Below are 17,837 nucleotides of genomic sequence, written 5' to 3'. Positions count from 1 at the left end.
TGTTTTTAGGAGTGCTTTGCCACCGGTATTAAGGCTAGTAAACGTCAGCTCCAGATGGGCTAGGATACGTCACTTCTAGCATTTGCCCCAGTCCTCTCCAATCCAGCACTCTCAGCATTTATTTGATTGGAGACTTGAAAGAACTGGAAAAGGAGGTCATGGGTGAGTTTGTGTTTGGTCTGTAGTGTTCTGTGTTTGGTATGTAGTGTTCTGTGTTTGGTATGTAGTGTTCTGTGTTTGGTATGTAGTGTTCTGTGTTTGTTCTGTAGTGTTCTGTGTTTGTTCTGTAGTGTTCTGTGTTTGGTATGTAGTGTTCTGTGTTTGGTATGTAGTGTTCTGTAGTGTTCTGTAGTGTTCTGTAGTGTTCTGTGTTTGGTATGTAGTGTTCTGTGTTTGGTATGTAGTGTTCTGTAGTGTTCTGTAGTGTTCTGTAGTGTTCTGTGTTTGTTCTGTAGTGTTCTGTAGTGTTCTGTGTTTGGTATGTAGTGTTCTGTGTTTGGTATGTAGTGTTCTGTGTTTGTTCTGTAGTGTTCTGTGTTTGGTATGTAGTGTTCTGTGTTTGTTCTGTAGTGTTCTGTGTTTGTTCTGTAGTGTTCTGTAGTGTTCTGTGTTTGGTATGTAGTGTTCTGTGTTTGGTATGTAGTGTTCTGTGTTTGGTATGTAGTGTTCTGTGTTTGGTATGTAGTGTTCTGTGTTTGGTATGTAGTGTTCTGTGTTTGGTATGTAGTGTTCTGTGTTTGGTATGTAGTGTTCTGTGTTTGTTCTGTAGTGTTCTGTGTTTGGTATGTAGTGTTCTGTGTTTGGTATGTAGTGTTCTGTGTTTGGTATGTAGTGTTCTGTGTTTGGTCTGTAGTGTTCTGTGTTTGGTATGTAGTGTTCTGTGTTTGGTATGTAGTGTTCTGTGTTTGGTATGTAGTGTTCTGTGTTTGTTCTGTAGTGTTCTGTTTTTGGTATGTAGTGTTCTGTGTTTGGTATGTAGTGTTCTGTGTTTGGTATGTAGTGTTCTGTGTTTGTTCTGTAGTGTTCTGTGTTTGTTCTGTAGTGTTCTGTGTTTTGTTCTGTAGTGTTCTGTTTTTGGTATGTAGTGTTCTGTGTTTGGTATGTAGTGTTCTGTGTTTGGTCTGTAGTGTTCTGTGTTTGGTATGTAGTGTTCTGTGTTTGGTATGTCGTGTTCTGTGTTTGGTATGTAGTGTTCTGTGTTTGTTCTGTAGTGTTCTGTGTTTGGTATGTAGTGTTCTGTGTTTGTTCTGTAGTGTTCTGTGTTTGGTATGTAGTGTTCTGTGTTTGGTATGTAGTGTTCTGTGTTTGTTCTGTAGTGTTCTGTGTTTGTTCTGTAGTGTTCTGTGTTTGTTCTGTAGTGTTCTGTGTTTGGTATGTAGTGTTCTGTGTTTGGTATGTAGTGTTCTGTGTTTGGTCTGTAATGTTCTGTGTTTGGTATGTAGTGTTCTGTGTTTGGTATGTAGTGTTCTGTGTTTGTTCTGTAGTGTTCTGTGTTTGTTCTGTAGTGTTCTGTAGTGTTCTGTTTTTGGTATGTAGTGTTCTGTGTTTGGTATGTAGTGTTCTGTGTTTGGTATGTAGTGTTCTGTGTTTGTTCTGTAGTGTTCTGTGTTTGTTCTGTAGTGTTCTGTGTTTGTTCTGTAGTGTTCTGTAGTGTTCTGTTTTTGGTATGTAGTGTTCTGTGTTTGGTATGTAGTGTTCTGTGTTTGGTATGTAGTGTTCTGTGTTTGGTATTTAGTGTTCTGTGTTTGGTATGTAGTGTTCTGTGTTTGGTATGTAGTGTTCTGTGTTTGTTCTGTAGTGTTCTGTGTTTGGTATGTAGTGTTCTGTGTTTGGTATGTAGTGTTCTGTGTTTGGTATGTACTGGTAGTGGACGTGAGGTCATGAGTCCAGTCTGGGACAGGATATTTGATCCTTTTAAATCCCTCAACTCAGGAGGATTGGAATGAATACTGTACATAGTTACTCTAAGATACTGATTCTGGCAGAACCCCCTGCCTTTTATCACTGTGAGGGACTGTGTCTGGTAAGCTGCACCTGTTACCCCATGAAGCTGTTCCTGTGTGTTTTGGATGTGTGTGTGAGTGTGTGACACAGCGTGTACAGGATGGAGAGGCCTAGCCGTCTGGCTTCTTCAGTGGCCAACTGAATTGAACTGCCATTGAGTCATTGTATCCTTGACGGGGCAGAGCTGCTTGTCCACGCTAATCCTGTTTGACCCAGAAAAAACACAAGTGTGTGTGTGTGTGTGTGTGTGTGTGTGTGTGTGTGTGTGTGTGTGTAGGCAGCTGTCAGTGAGGTCACTGTGTCAGGCATGGAATGTAGTACAGTATAAATGGAGTGCAGTGTTCTAATCAGTGCCTTGCATGGCGAGCAGAGGCACACTGGACCACAGCAGCAGCCACACAGTCAGCCACAAAGTCAGCCACACAGTCAGCCACACAGTCAGCCACAGTCAGCCACACAGTCAGCCACACAGTCAGCCACAGCCAGCCACACAGTCAGCCACACAGTCAGCCACAGTCAGCCACACAGTCAGCCACAGCCAGCCACACAGCCAGCCACACAGTCAGCCACACAGCCAGCCACACAGCCAGCCACAGTCAGCCACACAGTCAGCCACACAGCCAGCCACACAGCCAGCCACACAGCCAGCCACACAGTCAGCCACACAGCCAGCCAGCCACACAGCCAGCCACACAGTCAGCCACACAGCCAGCCACACAGTCAGCCACACAGCCAGCCACACAGTCAGCCACACAGTCAGCCACAGCCAGCCACACAGTCAGCCACACAGCCTTACTATTAACAGCCGTATGGCCCCATGCCCTTATGGCCTCAGTCAGCAATCAGCCCCCCCCCCCTCCCCCCCTAACAGAGATATCAATCTGTTCCACCTCAACAAGACACTCTATAAACCTTATCAAAACATACACGTAAATGAACCCAATGTCGGCACACTGAACATGAACCCAATAACGGCACACTGAACATGAACCCAATAACGGCACACTGAACATGAACCCAATAACGGCACACTGAACATGAACCCAATAACGGCACACTGAACATGAACCCAATAACGGCACACTGAACATGAACCCAATAACGGCACACTGAACATGAACCCAATAACGGCACACTGAACATGAACCCAATAACGGCACACTGAACATGAACCCAATAACGGCACACTGAACATGAACCCAATAACGGCACACTATCTGCCTCTTCATCCTGTTAAATATTCCCACTTAGGGGAATTTAAACCTTAACGTTGAACGTTTTCAACACAAATATGTAAACTGTTGGGAAAGGAACATCATTCCTTATCTCTCAAATTGCAGATTTGTTGTCCTCCCGAGTGGCGCAGCGGTCTAAGACACTGCATTGCAGTGCTATAGGGGTCACTACAGACCCAAGTTTGATCCCAGGCTGTGTTGCAGCCAGCTGCGTCCGGGAGACCCATGAATTGGCCCAGCGTTGTTCGGGTTAGATGAGGGTTTGGCCGGCTGGGATGTCTTTGTCCCATCGCGCTCTAGCTACTCCTGTGCATCCACGCTGACCTCAGTTGCCAGTTTTACGGTGTTTCTTCCAACACATTGGTGCAGGTGGCTTCCGGGTTAAGCGAGCAGTGCGGCTTGGCAGGGCCGTGTTTCGGAGGACGCATGGCTCTCGACCTTCACCTCTCCCAAGTCCATTTGGGAGTTGCAGCGACGGGACAAGGCTGTAACTACTAATTGGGGGGAAAAAGGGGTAAAAATTACCAAAAAATATGAATAATTGCAGATTTGGCAGTTGTATTTTGTTTGCTCTCTATGTCCCTGTCAGCTTTTTATTGTCCAGTGAAGACCCCCTCCCTCCCTCCCTGCCTTTCTGCCTCCCTCCCTGCCGGTCTCCCTCCCTCCCTGCCTGCCTCCCTCCCTGCCGGTCTCCCTCCCTCCCTGCCTTTCTGCCTCCCTCCCTGCCGGTCTCCCTCCCTCCCTGCCTTTCTGCCTCCCTCCCTGCCGGTCTCCCTCTCTCCCTGCCTTTCTGCCTCCCTCCCTGCCGGTCTCCCTCCCTCCCTGCCTTTCTGCCTCCCTCCCTGCCGGTCTCCCTCCCTGCCGGTCTCCCTCCCTCCCTGCCTTTCTGCCTCCCTCCCTGCCGGTCTCCCTCCCTGCCGGTCTCCCTCCCTCCCTGCCTTTCTGCCTCCCTGCCTGCCTTTCTGCATCCCTCCCTGCCTGCCTCCCTCCCTGCCGGTCTCCCTCCCTCCCTCCCTGCCTTTCTGCCTCCCTCCCTGCCGGTCTCCCTCCCTCCCTGCCTTTCTGCCTCCCTCCCTGCCGGCATCCCTGCCGGCCTGCCTCTCTGTCTGCCTGCCCGTCTTCCTGCCTTCCCCCGTCCCTGCCCTGGTTAAGTCTCTGGCCCGACCTCATCCTGCTAAACCACTGCACTCGTTACTTTAGGACTTTCATGCCAGATTGACTTGTGTTGCTGCTGATATGGTGATTCTGCCTTCTCATCGGAAACAATCTCCTGTTATGATGGATTTTTCTGGGCTGGATTGAGAGGCTTGGCCCTGTATTCATATTAGTATTGCAGCTGGGAAGCTGGCAATGTTTTCTGACCAATCTCACTCTGTCCTTTCCTCAATCCCCCTCCTCTCTGTCTTTCACTCCATCCATCCCTCCTCTCTCTCTGTCACTCCATCCATCCCTCCTCTCTCTCTTTCACTCCATCCATCCTTCCTCTCTCTCTTTCACTCCATCCATCCATCCTCTCTCTCTTTCACTCCATCCATCCCTCCTCCCTCTCTTTCACTCCATCCATCCCTCCTCTCTCTCTGTCACTCCATCCATCCATCCCTCCTCTCCCTCTCTTTCACTCCATCCATCCCTCCTCTCTCTCTTTCACTCCATCCATCCCTCCTCTCTCTCTTTCACTCCATCCATCCCTCCTCTCTCTCTTTCACTCCATCCATCCCTCCTCTCTCTCTGTCACTCCATCCATCCCTCCTCTCTCTCTTTCACTCCATCCATCCCTCCTCTCTCTCTGTCACTCCATCCATCCATCCCTCCTCTCTCTCTTTCACTCCATCCATCCCTCCTCTCTCTCTTTCACTCCATCCATCCATCCCTCCTCTCTCTCTTTCACTCCATCCATCCCTCCTCTCTCTCTGTCACTCCATCCATCCATCCCTCCTCTCTCTCTGTCACTCCATCCATCCCTCCTCTCTCTCTGTCACTCCATCCATCCCTCTTCTCTCTCTTTCACTCCATCCATCCATCCCTCCTCTCTCTCTTTCACTCCATCCATCCCTCCTCTCTCTCTTTCACTCCATCCATCCCTCCTCTCTCTCTTTCACTCCATCCATCCCTCCTCTCTCTCTGTCACTCCATCCATCCATCCCTCCTCTCTCTCTTTCACTCCATCCATCCATCCCTCCTCTCTCTCTGTCACTCCATCCATCCATCCCTTCTCTCTCTCTGTCACTCCATCCATCCCTCCTCTCTCTCTTTCACTCCATCCATCCCTCCTCTCTCTCTTTCACTCCATCCATCCCTCCTCTCTCTCTTTCACTCCATCCATCCCTCCTCTCTCTCTTTCACTCCATCCATCCATCCCTCCTCTCTCTCTTTCACTCCATCCATCCATCCCTCCTCTCTCTCTTTCACTCCATCCATCCCTCCTCTCTCTCTTTCACTCCATCCATCCCTCCTCTCTCTCTTTCACTCCATCCATCCCTCCTCTCTCTCTGTCACTCCATCCATCCCTCCTCTCTCTCTTTCACTCCATCCATCCATCCCTCCTCTCTCTCTTTCACTCCATCCATCCCTCCTCCCTCTCTTTCACTCCATCCATCCCTCCTCTCTCTCTTTCACTCCATCCATCCCTCCTCTCTCTCTTTCACTCCATCCATCCATCCCTCCTCTCTCTCTTTCACTCCATCCATCCCTCCTCTCTCTCTGTCACTCCATCCATCCCTCCTCTCTCTCTTTCACTCCATCCATCCATCCCTCCTCTCTCTCTTTCACTCCATCCATCCCTCCTCTCTCTCTGTCACTCCATCCATCCCTCCTCTCTCTCTTTCACTCCATCCATCCATCCCTCCTCCCTCTCTGTCACTCCATCCATCCCTCCTCCCTCTCTTTCACTCCATCCATCCCTCCTCTCTCTCTGTCACTCCATCCATCCCTCCTCCCTCTCTTTCACTCCATCCATCCCTCTCTTTCACTCCATCCATCCATCCATCCCTCCTCTCCCTCTCTTTCACTCCATCCATCCCTCCTCTCTCTCTTTCACTCCATCCATCCCTCCTCTCTCTCTTTCACTCCATCCATCCCTCCTCTCTCTCTTTCACTCCATCCATCCCTCCTCTCTCTCTTTCACTCCATCCATCCCTCCTCTCTCTCTTTCACTCCATCCATCCCTCCTCTCTCTCTGTCACTCCATCCATCCATCCCTCCTCTCCCTCTCTTTCACTCCATCCATCCCTCCTCTCTCTCTTTCACTCCATCCATCCCTCCTCTCTCTCGTCACTCCATCCATCCCTCCTCTCTCTGTCACTCCATCCATCCCTCCTTCACTCCAGAAGCCTGTATAATGCCACCAGAGTAGTGTGAGGTGAACATGATTTGAACTATTTGTTCCCTCTCTGTAGGCCTTGTAGAATCATTCTAAATAGAAGTCCTATCTTGTTGAAGTATCTGGCTTAACATGTTCTCATCTGCCAAAGGGCTTGGCAGTATAACGTATTTGACTATATACCTGTATTGATGCATGGACAAGTTTGGGTTTTTACTTTACCTTCTATAATGGTGTTTCATGTTTGGTTTTTTAAATGTGATATGCTACTCTGCCTTGTGTACCGTCCATTTTTATAGTTTACTCCGCAACCTGAGTTGTCTGTCTCCGCTCCCTCTCTCTCACGCCATGCTGTTTTCCACACAGACCTAGCCCCGCCCCCGGTCACACAAGGGGCACAGTTATTAATTGAGCAAATGGAGCAGCTGCACCCCCACTTTCAAAATAGGGGTGCACCCCCCACTTCTTACCAGAGAATTATCATGATCCATTGGGTCATTTGTCATTGTCTGTATTAAAATAGATATGTCCAATTTATATATGATATAATTAACAGATTGCATTTTGCACCCTCTCCCCCATCGCCTCAAGATGAATGGCTTTGACCACTTGAAAGTTTTGCTTTGCTCTGTGCGTCACCGTTTTGGTTCAAAGCACTAGCTGCAACACTGGTCTTTAAAATGACAAGGCCCCTGCAAAAGAAAACGGTTTATCTATTCTGTTGTGCTGTTGTTACATTTGTATGGTTGTTTCATGTCTGATGCACTCAGGGTGTGTTGTTCCATATCATTTGAGCAGTGTACACCAGGACACCCTACCTGTTAGAACCAGGATGAGCACAGACATGTCTGATTAGGCTTCACTGTAAGGCAGACTCTGACTCTGAGGAGCCTTCCATCAGCCTGACAAAGTTTGCACCTTTGCAGAAAGCTGCATGTTCGGTAGCTCGCAAGTAGCTACTGAGAAATAATCAGTAGGCCTAATATTATATGATTAAATCTGTAAAATACATTTTGATCCCTGTCATGTGTGCTCCCTCTCCGGCCACTAGGTCGTCAGGCTGCTCGTTATGGAGCACACCTGCCACCATCGTTACACGCACCTGCGCATCATCAGACTCACCTGGACTCCATCACCTCCTTGGTTACTTGCCCTATATATGTCACTCCCTTTGGCTCCTTCCCCAGGCTTGTTTCTGTTCCAGTGTTAAGTCTGTGCGTTGTTCGTGTTTCTTGTTTTGTTTTATGTTGTGTTTATTTATTAAAACACTCACTCCCTGGACTTGATACCCGATTCTCAGCACACATCGTTACAATCCCCAAGCTGTTTACGGGCATTTAACACCATTCTGCATTTCTTACCATCTATTTTCCCAACATCAATCGGTTAAATCACATTGAAATGTTTTCATTCAGTCACAGAAGTAACAGTCCTAGCTGAGCTTCATATGAGAGCACATCAGAGGCCACTTCACAGTTACAATGTAGCCAAGCTGTGTTTGTATGCACCTATGCGCAAAATAAAAAAGCACAGGATATTTCTATGTCGATAAAACAGCTCTGCTTGGCTTGGTAAGTAGGCCTAATATCGACCAAATAAGCAATTTCTACCCTCGTTGCATCAAATATGTGTGCTGATGAGACAAGTTCATTTGAAACATTTTCATGGTGCCAGCACTACAAACAATGGTGCTCAAAAAAGTCCATGTTGGAGGAAAATCAGAACACTCAAGTAGTGTGCCTGCTGAGACTACACAGCTCTTATTCCTCATAATAAAAATGATTGGAAAATAATTTATAGTAGCCTAGTCATGTAACTGCAGATTTGCAGATTTGTTCAAATGTATTTTCTCTCATCTTAAAAAGGCAAGATACTCTAGGTAGTTCATGTTCAACTTGATTGTCCCAAAGGGCAATTGGTTTTGAAGCAAAGGAGCATAAAAAAACAACATTGAACGTATAAACTCCACATGGATGACAATGACACACAGGTCTAGTGAATACAATGAGCTAGCTAGTACATCAAGTCATAGGGCTGACAGCCATCAATATAAACAGTAGTCCTGCTAGTGATCGACATTAGCAGATAACTGCAGTGCTTTTCTTTGTGGTAGGCTACAGTAGAATGATTTTTGTATGAAATTTGTGGTTTTAAGAACCAAAATGCAATTACAGTATGTATGCAGTGCTGTTCTTTGTTTCTATTCATCAAATTAGGCCTACACAATAACAAAATATGCAGGATGTATATGAATAGCTCGACATTTTTGTTGTTGTTGTATGACGTTGCTGGGATTGGTAGGGTTTCATACCTGTCAATTAGTTATTGGGGGTGGGATTTTCAGAGAAGGGAGTAGATTAGTAATCTAGCCATTAAAACACTTTTTCAATATAATATATTCAGGCAAAACCTAAGAAAATAGTTGTGTTCTGTTCATAAATGTGGTTTACAAGATGTTGATTTCAATAATGCTGTTTCCACTTTCCACTTTGCTTCTTAATATACATCCACAAATGTTCTATAATTATTACACTTCTTAATATACATCCACAAATGTTCTATAATAATTATACTTCTTAATATACATCCACAACCGATCTATAATGATTACACTTCTTAATATACATCCACAAATGTTCTATAACAATTATACTTCTTAATATACATCCACAACCGATCTATAATAATTACACTTCTTAATATACATCCACAAATGTTCTATAATAATTATACTTCTTAATATACATCCACAACCGTTCTATAATGATTACACTTTGTGTTTCTTACTGTCTCCAAACAGCTAGTTTGTATTTTTTTAGCAAGTTGTGGCTAAATTGTGTTAGCTGCTAATCACTAGTTAGCTGGCTAGCTAGCTAGATCAAAAATGTACTGAGTCAGTGCAAACATAGTTAGCTAAGACAGCTGTTTGTGGAACAGTATCTTCTTAATCAAAGCGGGAAAAAAGGCAAAGCATGAATATGTTAGCTACATGAAGTAGCTAAGAGAAAACATTTGAATGTAGCCAAAGATTATAGGGCCCCCTAGGAAACACTGACCAAAACTTTGGTCCTACCCTGTCACAATAACTCCTCCCTGGCCTTTTCATTAGTTGTCATGTCAAACAGCACTGTATTCAAATGGCCCGCTATTATATTCTAACTATAGCATTTGAATAATCATTATAGTTCCATGATTCTAACAGTTCACTAAGGTGTTTTAATATAAATCGCAAGTCAAATTGCAATTGGAATATTTGGTTAAAAATAAGGCCTAGATGTTTTACTCTTATCGTGCAGCCCTACGTGGCAGTCTGGAAATGAGTGCAGGAAATGCAAAAATGTATGAAAATGCTGAAAATAATTTTAGCTTGAAGTTTCATTGAACAGTATAAAACAATCAGAATGGGGGAAAGTCCCACTGAAATCACTCAGAATGTATGTCGTGCACTACTCATAAAGAACATGTATTATTCAAAAACATAAAATACTGTCATACCATCAAAAATATGAAAAATATTGTGATATTATATTTTGACCATATCGCCAGGACCTATTCTGCCATAGAACCTCATTTCGGAATATGTATGTGAGAGGGTCAGAATGTTGACTTGAGTGCACCTTTACCCTACACCTCCATGTGTGTCTATGTTAGTGCATCTATGTTAGTACATCCTGTTAGAGAAACAGACTGTATGTATATGTTTCACTGAATACACAAAGCTGTAGCCTTAATGTTTATACTGTTGCTTGGGAGTGCATACTGTATGCGTGTGCATACATACGTGTGTTTACATATCTGTGAAGCATCGATAGACAGAACAGGATGGATAGATGTCTATGCTATAGGTAACTCATCAGGCAGGCAATAAAATCAGTTTTAAAAACAGATAAAACAACACATCAAGGAACAACGTGGACTGTGAAGAGACACACACACACACTATTTTTAATATTGTTTCTTGTTCTTTTTTAAATTGGCCGTATGGTTTTTTAGTCATAGTGTTCTTGGTGTACATTTGTGCTGCTGTTCCTGCCCATTAGTGTGGAGTATTTTGTCATGTTCTATGTTTTGTGTGGACCCAGGAAGAATATCTGCTGCTTCTTCAATAGCTAATGGGGATCCAAATAAAATCATAGAAATGATAAATCATATGCGGTGTGTTACTGCTGTTGCCTGTGGCTTGCCTCTCTCACACAGACTCCGATGTGACCTCCATGTTAAAGATGCAGTGTGTATAAATTTGCTTAAGTATGAGGCCCCAGTTTTGTGGCCGGTGCTGTAATTGATATGCCACAAGCAATAAATCAGTGTTGGCGCTGTGGCTCAGGGGCCATTATCCGAGGAGGCAGGTTGAGCCGAGCCCAGCCGAGCCGTCCGTCCGTCCGTCCACAACATAACCTGCCTCAGTCTTCCTCTGCTAACCACTCTGCTCTGCTCTCTGCAGCCAAACCCATTGATTCATTTATTCTGCCTTGCATTTCCTCTGCCATGGACAGCCCTGTGAGTTCAGGTGCATTTCTGACTGACTGGCTGGCTGGCTGACTAAATAACTGACTGACTGGCTGACTGGCTAAGAGCAGCCATCATCAACATCCTTCGTCTCTCGGGGATGGAAAAGGAATTGTTTTGCCATAAAGAGTAACGACCACTCAGTTCCTATGCTGTTTTCTCCTTTTCCATCCCTCTTCCACTCAACTTCTCTCTCTTCCGTCCTTTCTTCTATCTCTGTCTCTCATCCAGACCCTCTTGTTTCTCTTACAACATCTTAATAGTAACATTCCTGTCGTTAATCGAATTCATATTCTAGATAGCTGATCTCTTTGCGAGACATGAAACAGTTGCTTTTCACTCAATGTTTTCCATTGTTTTTTGTCCCAATTCAGTTAAAGCACTGACATATTCAGTTTTCAGATTCAATCACGGTTCAGGGACAATGTCAAATGAGTTTAAGTGTGGCATTTTCATTGTTTATTTTTTTGTCACAGTGACAGAACGTTGTCATAGTTGTGCACCTGATAGATTGACCTGTGATATATATAATATCATTTTGATGTCTCCATTTACAGAGAAATATCTCAGACTAGTGCACTCGATCCATTGCCTCTGTGTGTTGAGTCACAGATCTGTGATTATAATGGGTACGCATTCATGCTTGTGTGTGTGAATATGAGTGTATGCGTGTGTGATCTGAAGCCTTTCATTGCTCTAATTTACATCAGTGAGTGTGGCATGGCGTGGTGAATGAGTTGAGAGTTGAGACCATGGTGGGTTTTGTGACTCAAACACCAACGGCAGCCATCACACAGCGTGCCCATTGTCTTGATGGGCTGGAGAACAGTGGGTTCATATAGCAGATCATGATGGCTGATGTAAGACAGGGACTGGGAGTTGAAAGCAGTCATTAACTGTCTGTCTGGGCCTGGAGTGTGAGAGAGAGGCTGAAGGATGAAAGAGAGGGTTGAGAGAGAGGGAACGTAACAGGGTCTCCTAAAGCAGCTCCTTGAGGTCTGAGTGGTGCGGTCAACCTCTTTGTTTTGTTCTTCATAGCTAAGCTACTGGTCATTTAACAAAGTTACTGGAATTAATGTAGGTAATTAAAAGGTCATTTATGGCAATCTATGGTAACTTTGGTAATTTATACTTGAATAACTTTAAAAAAATATATATATATATTCATATATATTATTCATTTATTATATCTGTGTTCATATTGTGCATGAGTTTCTAGTGGATAGACCATATGGTTCAAGAGAAAATAGTTAACTTCATGAAAAAAGCAACTAATCAGCAATGGCATTACTTCTATCAAGTCAGCAACTCTTCCAACTACAGTAGTCACTCTTTTCACAACTGCCACCAGTTGGGCACCAAAACATTTACAACAAAGACATATTGACATAGTAAAATAAATAAAAGTGTATAAAAAAATAATAAAGATATTTAATGTGGGAAACCTCATATTAAACATCAATGGTATTCTTTAAGTTGATGGTTTATATTTAAGATAATGTTTTACAGTTTTGTCATTCTATTTTATATTGTAAAATCATCATATTTTATTATTTGATATATTTTACATCCGATAAGGCTACAGAGGGCCAGAGATAATTACAGACACCTGTGAAAATCTGAAGTACCCAAAAAGGCCACTAGTCATGTGATAAAATAAAAAAAAAACATGAAAGTTACCAGAATTCTGGTAGTTTACTGGAAAACTTAAAGTTACCAGTAATATACTCTCCCTTTGCAACCCTAGTTCTTCATTTCCAATGTAATATTTCATTTCTCATCCTGATCCTATTATAGTGTTAGCTTCATCTATTACACAGTAGCGCAATAGAAAACATGAACGTGTATTCTTACAAAGTCGGCCCCCAAAGTCGGCCCCCTCTATATTCAGGCCATACTGACAGCATTGAGAATTCTCTATGTTTGAGTATAAAGGCACTTTACCTTTACCTAAGTCATTCTTTATTGTGATTGGGTGAACTTTCCTATCCCAGTAGCCAGTAGTGGATGTCTTTCTAGCTGTATCTTGCAATTGCTGTGTCCGCCTGCTCCAGTGCTGCAGGTGATGATGATGATGAAGTCAGTGTGTGTAGAATAGAAATGAGCACACACCATGGTCTGTCAAATTCAATCAAAGTTTATTGGTCACGTGCACGCGGTACAGTGAAATGCTTAATGCTTAATGTAGCCTAATGCTCTGTGTTGAGTTAGTGATAGCTCTGACTGGCAGCCTGACATGCTCATTAAATGTTGTATAGGATTCCCCTTAAAGCCCTACTGTAATTAATGAATGTTTATGTGTTATGACTAGTTTTTGCCCTCACCGCTCTGTGTGGCTGGCAGAGCTTTTAAAACCCTAGCCAATCGATATGGAGAGAGCGTTCCCTGGTCCTGTCTCCTAATGTGTTTTTTTTCCTTCTGTTCGCAGGGCTGGCGGCCGAGGCTCTGGGGACGATGTTATAGACGACAGAGCAGAGACACAGAGCCCAGAGGACGCCAGGCCAGAGCTACACCACCATCCCTTCCTTCCTTCAGCCGGGTGTAGGACAGCCACAGCTTCAGTAGAGGAAGAAGAACGCACACACACTCAGGAACCTCTCCTCACCTACCAAAGCCCAACATGATCTGCCACCCCACCCCAGCCCTGGGAGGCCCTCTCCTACCCTTCCTCCTCCTGTTGTCGGGGGTGTTAGCCACCATTCCCAGCGACCTCAGGACATTCTCCCCTCCAGAGGGGGGGCTCACACACCTGGTGGTCCACAACAAGACAGGTGAGGTGTACCTGGGAGCCGTCAACTGGATCTTCAAGCTGTCCAGCAACTTGACCAAGCTCCGCAACCACGTGACAGGCCCTGTGGTGGACAATGAGAAGTGTTACCCCCCTCCTGGTGTCCAGTCCTGCCCCCATGAACTGGCCCAGACCAGTAACGTCAACAAGCTGCTGCTGCTGGACTACGGTCAGAACCGCCTGATCGCCTGTGGCAGCACCTCCCAAGGCATCTGCCAGTTCCTTCGGTTGGACGACCTGTTCAAGCTGGGCGAGCCGCACCACCGTAAGGAGCACTACCTGTCCAGCGTGGCCGAGGCTGGCACCATGTCTGGGGTAGTCATCGGTGGAGACGCGGCCGGGGGCGGGGGAGGGGCTGGCAAGCTGTTTGTGGGCACACCCATCGACGGCAAGTCAGAGTACTTCCCCACGCTCTCCAGCCGCAAGCTGATGGCCAACGAGGAGAATGCCGACATGTTCAGCTTCGTCTATCAGGACGAGTTTGTCTCCTCGCAGCTCAAGATCCCCTCGGACACGCTCTCCAAGTTCCCCGCCTTCGACATCTACTACATCTATGGCTTCAGCAGCGAACAGTTTGTCTACTATCTGACCCTACAGCTGGATACCCAGCTCACCTCGCCCGACGCTAGCGGGGAGCAGTTCTTCACCTCTAAGATCGTCCGTCTCTGCGTGGACGACCCTAAGTTCTACTCTTACGTGGAGTTCCCCATCGGCTGCACCAAGGACGGGGTGGAGTACCGCCTGGTGCAGGACGCCTACCTCAGCCGACCCGGGACCAAGCTGGCGCACTCGCTGGGCATCTCAGAGCACGAGGAGGTGCTGTTCACGGTGTTCGCCCAGGGCCAGAAGAACCGGGCCAAGCCCCCCAAGGAATCAGCCCTGTGCCTGTTCACCCTGCGCCGCATCAAGGAGAAGATCAAGGAGCGTATCCAGTCCTGCTACAGAGGAGAGGGGAAACTGTCATTGCCCTGGCTGCTCAACAAGGAACTAGCCTGCATCAACTCAGTACGTCCAACTTTCACTGTGTGTGAATGAATGATAGTTATCGTGATGATGAAGTGGGTGTATTTTGGTAAAGCACCTCTTTCTGGGTGATGCTTCCGTTTCTATCTTCCTAAATCCAGTGTGTGTGAGAGAGAGGCTCCTTCTGGTCTGTCCCTGGGGACTGGAGCATATGTGCTGCAGGCAGGGAGGTGGAGGGTAGGGAGTAGAGAGTAGAGAGAGCAGACATTCAGCCCTCCTGAGAGCTGCCGTCTGTGGGGGCCTACTCATCCCAGCTAGATCTCAATTAGACACACTCACTGACTCACACATCCACAACATTGGAGTTAGAACTCTATCCAAATAACTCAAGTCAATCAACTGAGTCACAGCGGAAGCAGCTAACCTCATAGGCCTTTTCAGATCGCAGACATATCTGTGGAGATGTCTGTTTTTTTTCTTCCTCTGACCCTCCCTATATCCGCCCTTTCCTCCCCCTCTCTCTCCTCTCCCAGCATCCCACTCTATCCTCTCTCTCCTCCTGTCTCTTTATGGATGCGAATGCAGCCCTCTCCCCTGTCCACCTTAGCTGTGTGTTGCCACATCATTAGGCCGGTGTGTGGGATGTGCGGGCCGTCACTCTGTTTGCTGGGAGTCTTCCAGTTCTTCTGGCTCTAATTGATTTATATAGTCCTGAGGCTGTCGTCTGTGGCCTAGCATGTCACCCCTGTCCCCACGGGACTCCTGGCCTGGAGGCTGCAGGCGCTGGGGTTGGAGCCGGGGCTGGGGCAGAGGGAAGGTCGGCACAGGGAGGGGGAGTGTGAGCATGCATGTTTGATGCCCTAATCACCCAGGCTAGGCATAAAGGCAGGCAGGCTTCCTCTCCTCCTCTCACAGGCCAGGGGAAATACGCAGAACACAGGAATCTCCTGAGAGCTCCCGTGGCTTGAACATCTATTGAACATGGGTCACTTTGATAATGTTTACATATAGAACACATCATTCATTATATGTACAGTATAAATACAGTATACATTATTTTTCCAGTCTATGACATTGCTCGTTCTGATATTTCTTAATTTCTTAATTTTTATTATATGTCTATTTTTTATTGCTAGGTATTACTGCACTGTTAGAAACATAAGCATTTCGCTGCATCTGCGATAACATCTGCAAATTTGTGTACGCAACCAATACAATTTAATTTAATTTAATTTGATTTGGTAGTGTCAGTCTGCCATTTCTCATGTTGCAATCCTATATAGTCTCCCTAATATGTTTTCCTCTGCTAGGGCCAGGCTAGGGCCAGACTAGGGCCAGGCTAGGGCCAGGCTAGGGCCAGGCTAGGGCCAGGCTAGGGCCAGGCTAGGGCCAGGCTAGCAATGTACAAGGACAGATAGATGTGAGGTTAAATGATTGGTGTGAGATAGAAGTATTTTTCTAAAGCAGGGTTTAACAGTGCCTTGAAGCAGCTCTCGTCTCCCTGGGCCTGGCTCTGTGTCGTGGACATGGGTGGGGTATTCTCTCTCTGTATCTTTCTTTTTCTCTCTCGCTCTCTCTCTCTCTCTCCCTCCCCCACCCCCTCTCTTTCTCCCTCTCTCTCTCTAGCCTACCACGGCCGTGGAGAGGAGAAGAGAGCGGAGTAGTGGGGGCGTCTTCTCTCTGTGATTGGTGCTTGGCAGACAGTGAGCAGACAGCTCTCTAGCGTGTATTAATGGTAATAACCGTGGCTATTCTAATGGCAGGCCGGGGGCAATCTACTGAGGTAACGACGGCAGCATGCCTGACTGGCGCAGATGAAAGGATTACGCTCCCTCCCTTTCTCCCTCCCTCCGACGAGGCTCCTCCATCGACACACACACTGCCGACGTCCCTTCGTCCAGCTCGTACATTATTCACCTGGACTGCGTCTGAAATGGCACCCTATTTCCTTTGATGTGCATAAGTAGTCGTCAAAAGTAGTGCACTATGTAAGGAATAGGTTGCAATTTAAGAGGTAGCCCTGTCCTCACCTTCTGTCATTCAATTGTGCTCGATAACAATCCCCCTCAAATCAGAAGCCCCTCGGCCTCACTAACACCACATACACACAATTCATGTCACCTTCTCTCCAAAACCACAGTGGCTTAAAGCATGCACAGGATGCGCCAACACAGCGCTGGAATATCTATTGGAACAAATGCAATAGAAACAGGGACAGATGGAGAGAGGGAGACAGGGTGAGAGGGAGGGAGAGGGAGAGAGTGGGAGAGATGCACACAGAGGCATATGACAGACAGACGGACAGACAGACAGACAGACAGACAGACAGACAGACAGACAGACAGACAGACAGACAGGCAGGCAGACAGACAGGCAGGCAGGCAGGCAGGCAGGCAGGCAGGCAGGCAGGCAGGCAGGCAGGCAGGCAGGCAGGCAGGCAGAGTAAGGCTGGTCAGACTGTACACTTGATGTCTCTCTTCTGCCCACCATGACTGAGTCACTATATAAGACTATGCATGATATGTAAATGAGATACATTACATGATTGTCCTTTATTACCATCTGCTCTGGTGCTTGTGATTGATCAAGGGTGTGTCATGGGGATATAACGATGATTTTATACAGCCAGACAGCCTCTCCAGGTCGTTAGCATGACCTTGGACTGTATTACTGTATTGATGATCAGAGCTCAGAGATGATTTTACACAAAGACATTTACACCCATAATGAGGGTCTTGACCACCATTTTAACTATCTGTCATAGATTCCGACATGTTTTGTCACTTCCAGTTGGAACATATCGCTGATAGATTCATAATGAAGTCAGCTGACAAGCTGCAGTTCAAGCACATAGTTTCAGCCTGTAGATCAGTACACTGACAGACAGATGACTGGAGTGTTAGGTTGCTGCCTGCTTGTCATGCGCTGCAATGACAGCCGTAATATTGTCTCTACTAATGACAGCTTGATATGGGCATCATGGCCGTCGCCATCTTGAAGGGAGCTATTCCAAAATGGC

General features: G+C 46.1%; 1 protein-coding gene across 2 annotated transcripts in view; it reads left to right on the top strand.

Moving 5' to 3' along the window:
* The window catches only part of LOC106566890 (plexin-A1), a 280,529-nt gene that overhangs the window by 21,399 nt on the left and 241,293 nt on the right, over nucleotides 1–17,837 (top strand). For both annotated transcript variants that reach the window (XM_014135443.3, XM_014135442.3), the window contains exon 2: nucleotides 13,496–14,860. In XM_014135443.3, the coding sequence (XP_013990918.1) occupies nucleotides 13,688–14,860 (1,173 nt within the window). In that variant the 5' untranslated portion in view covers nucleotides 13,496–13,687. The remainder of the gene's footprint in view (nucleotides 1–13,495; nucleotides 14,861–17,837) is intronic.

The sequence above is a fragment of the Salmo salar genome, chromosome 13, assembly GCF_965601325.2.
Source record: "Salmo salar chromosome 13, fSalSal1, whole genome shotgun sequence".
Taxonomy (NCBI): domain Eukaryota; kingdom Metazoa; phylum Chordata; class Actinopteri; order Salmoniformes; family Salmonidae; genus Salmo; species Salmo salar.
This window is presented reverse-complemented; position numbering and strand designations above follow the sequence as displayed.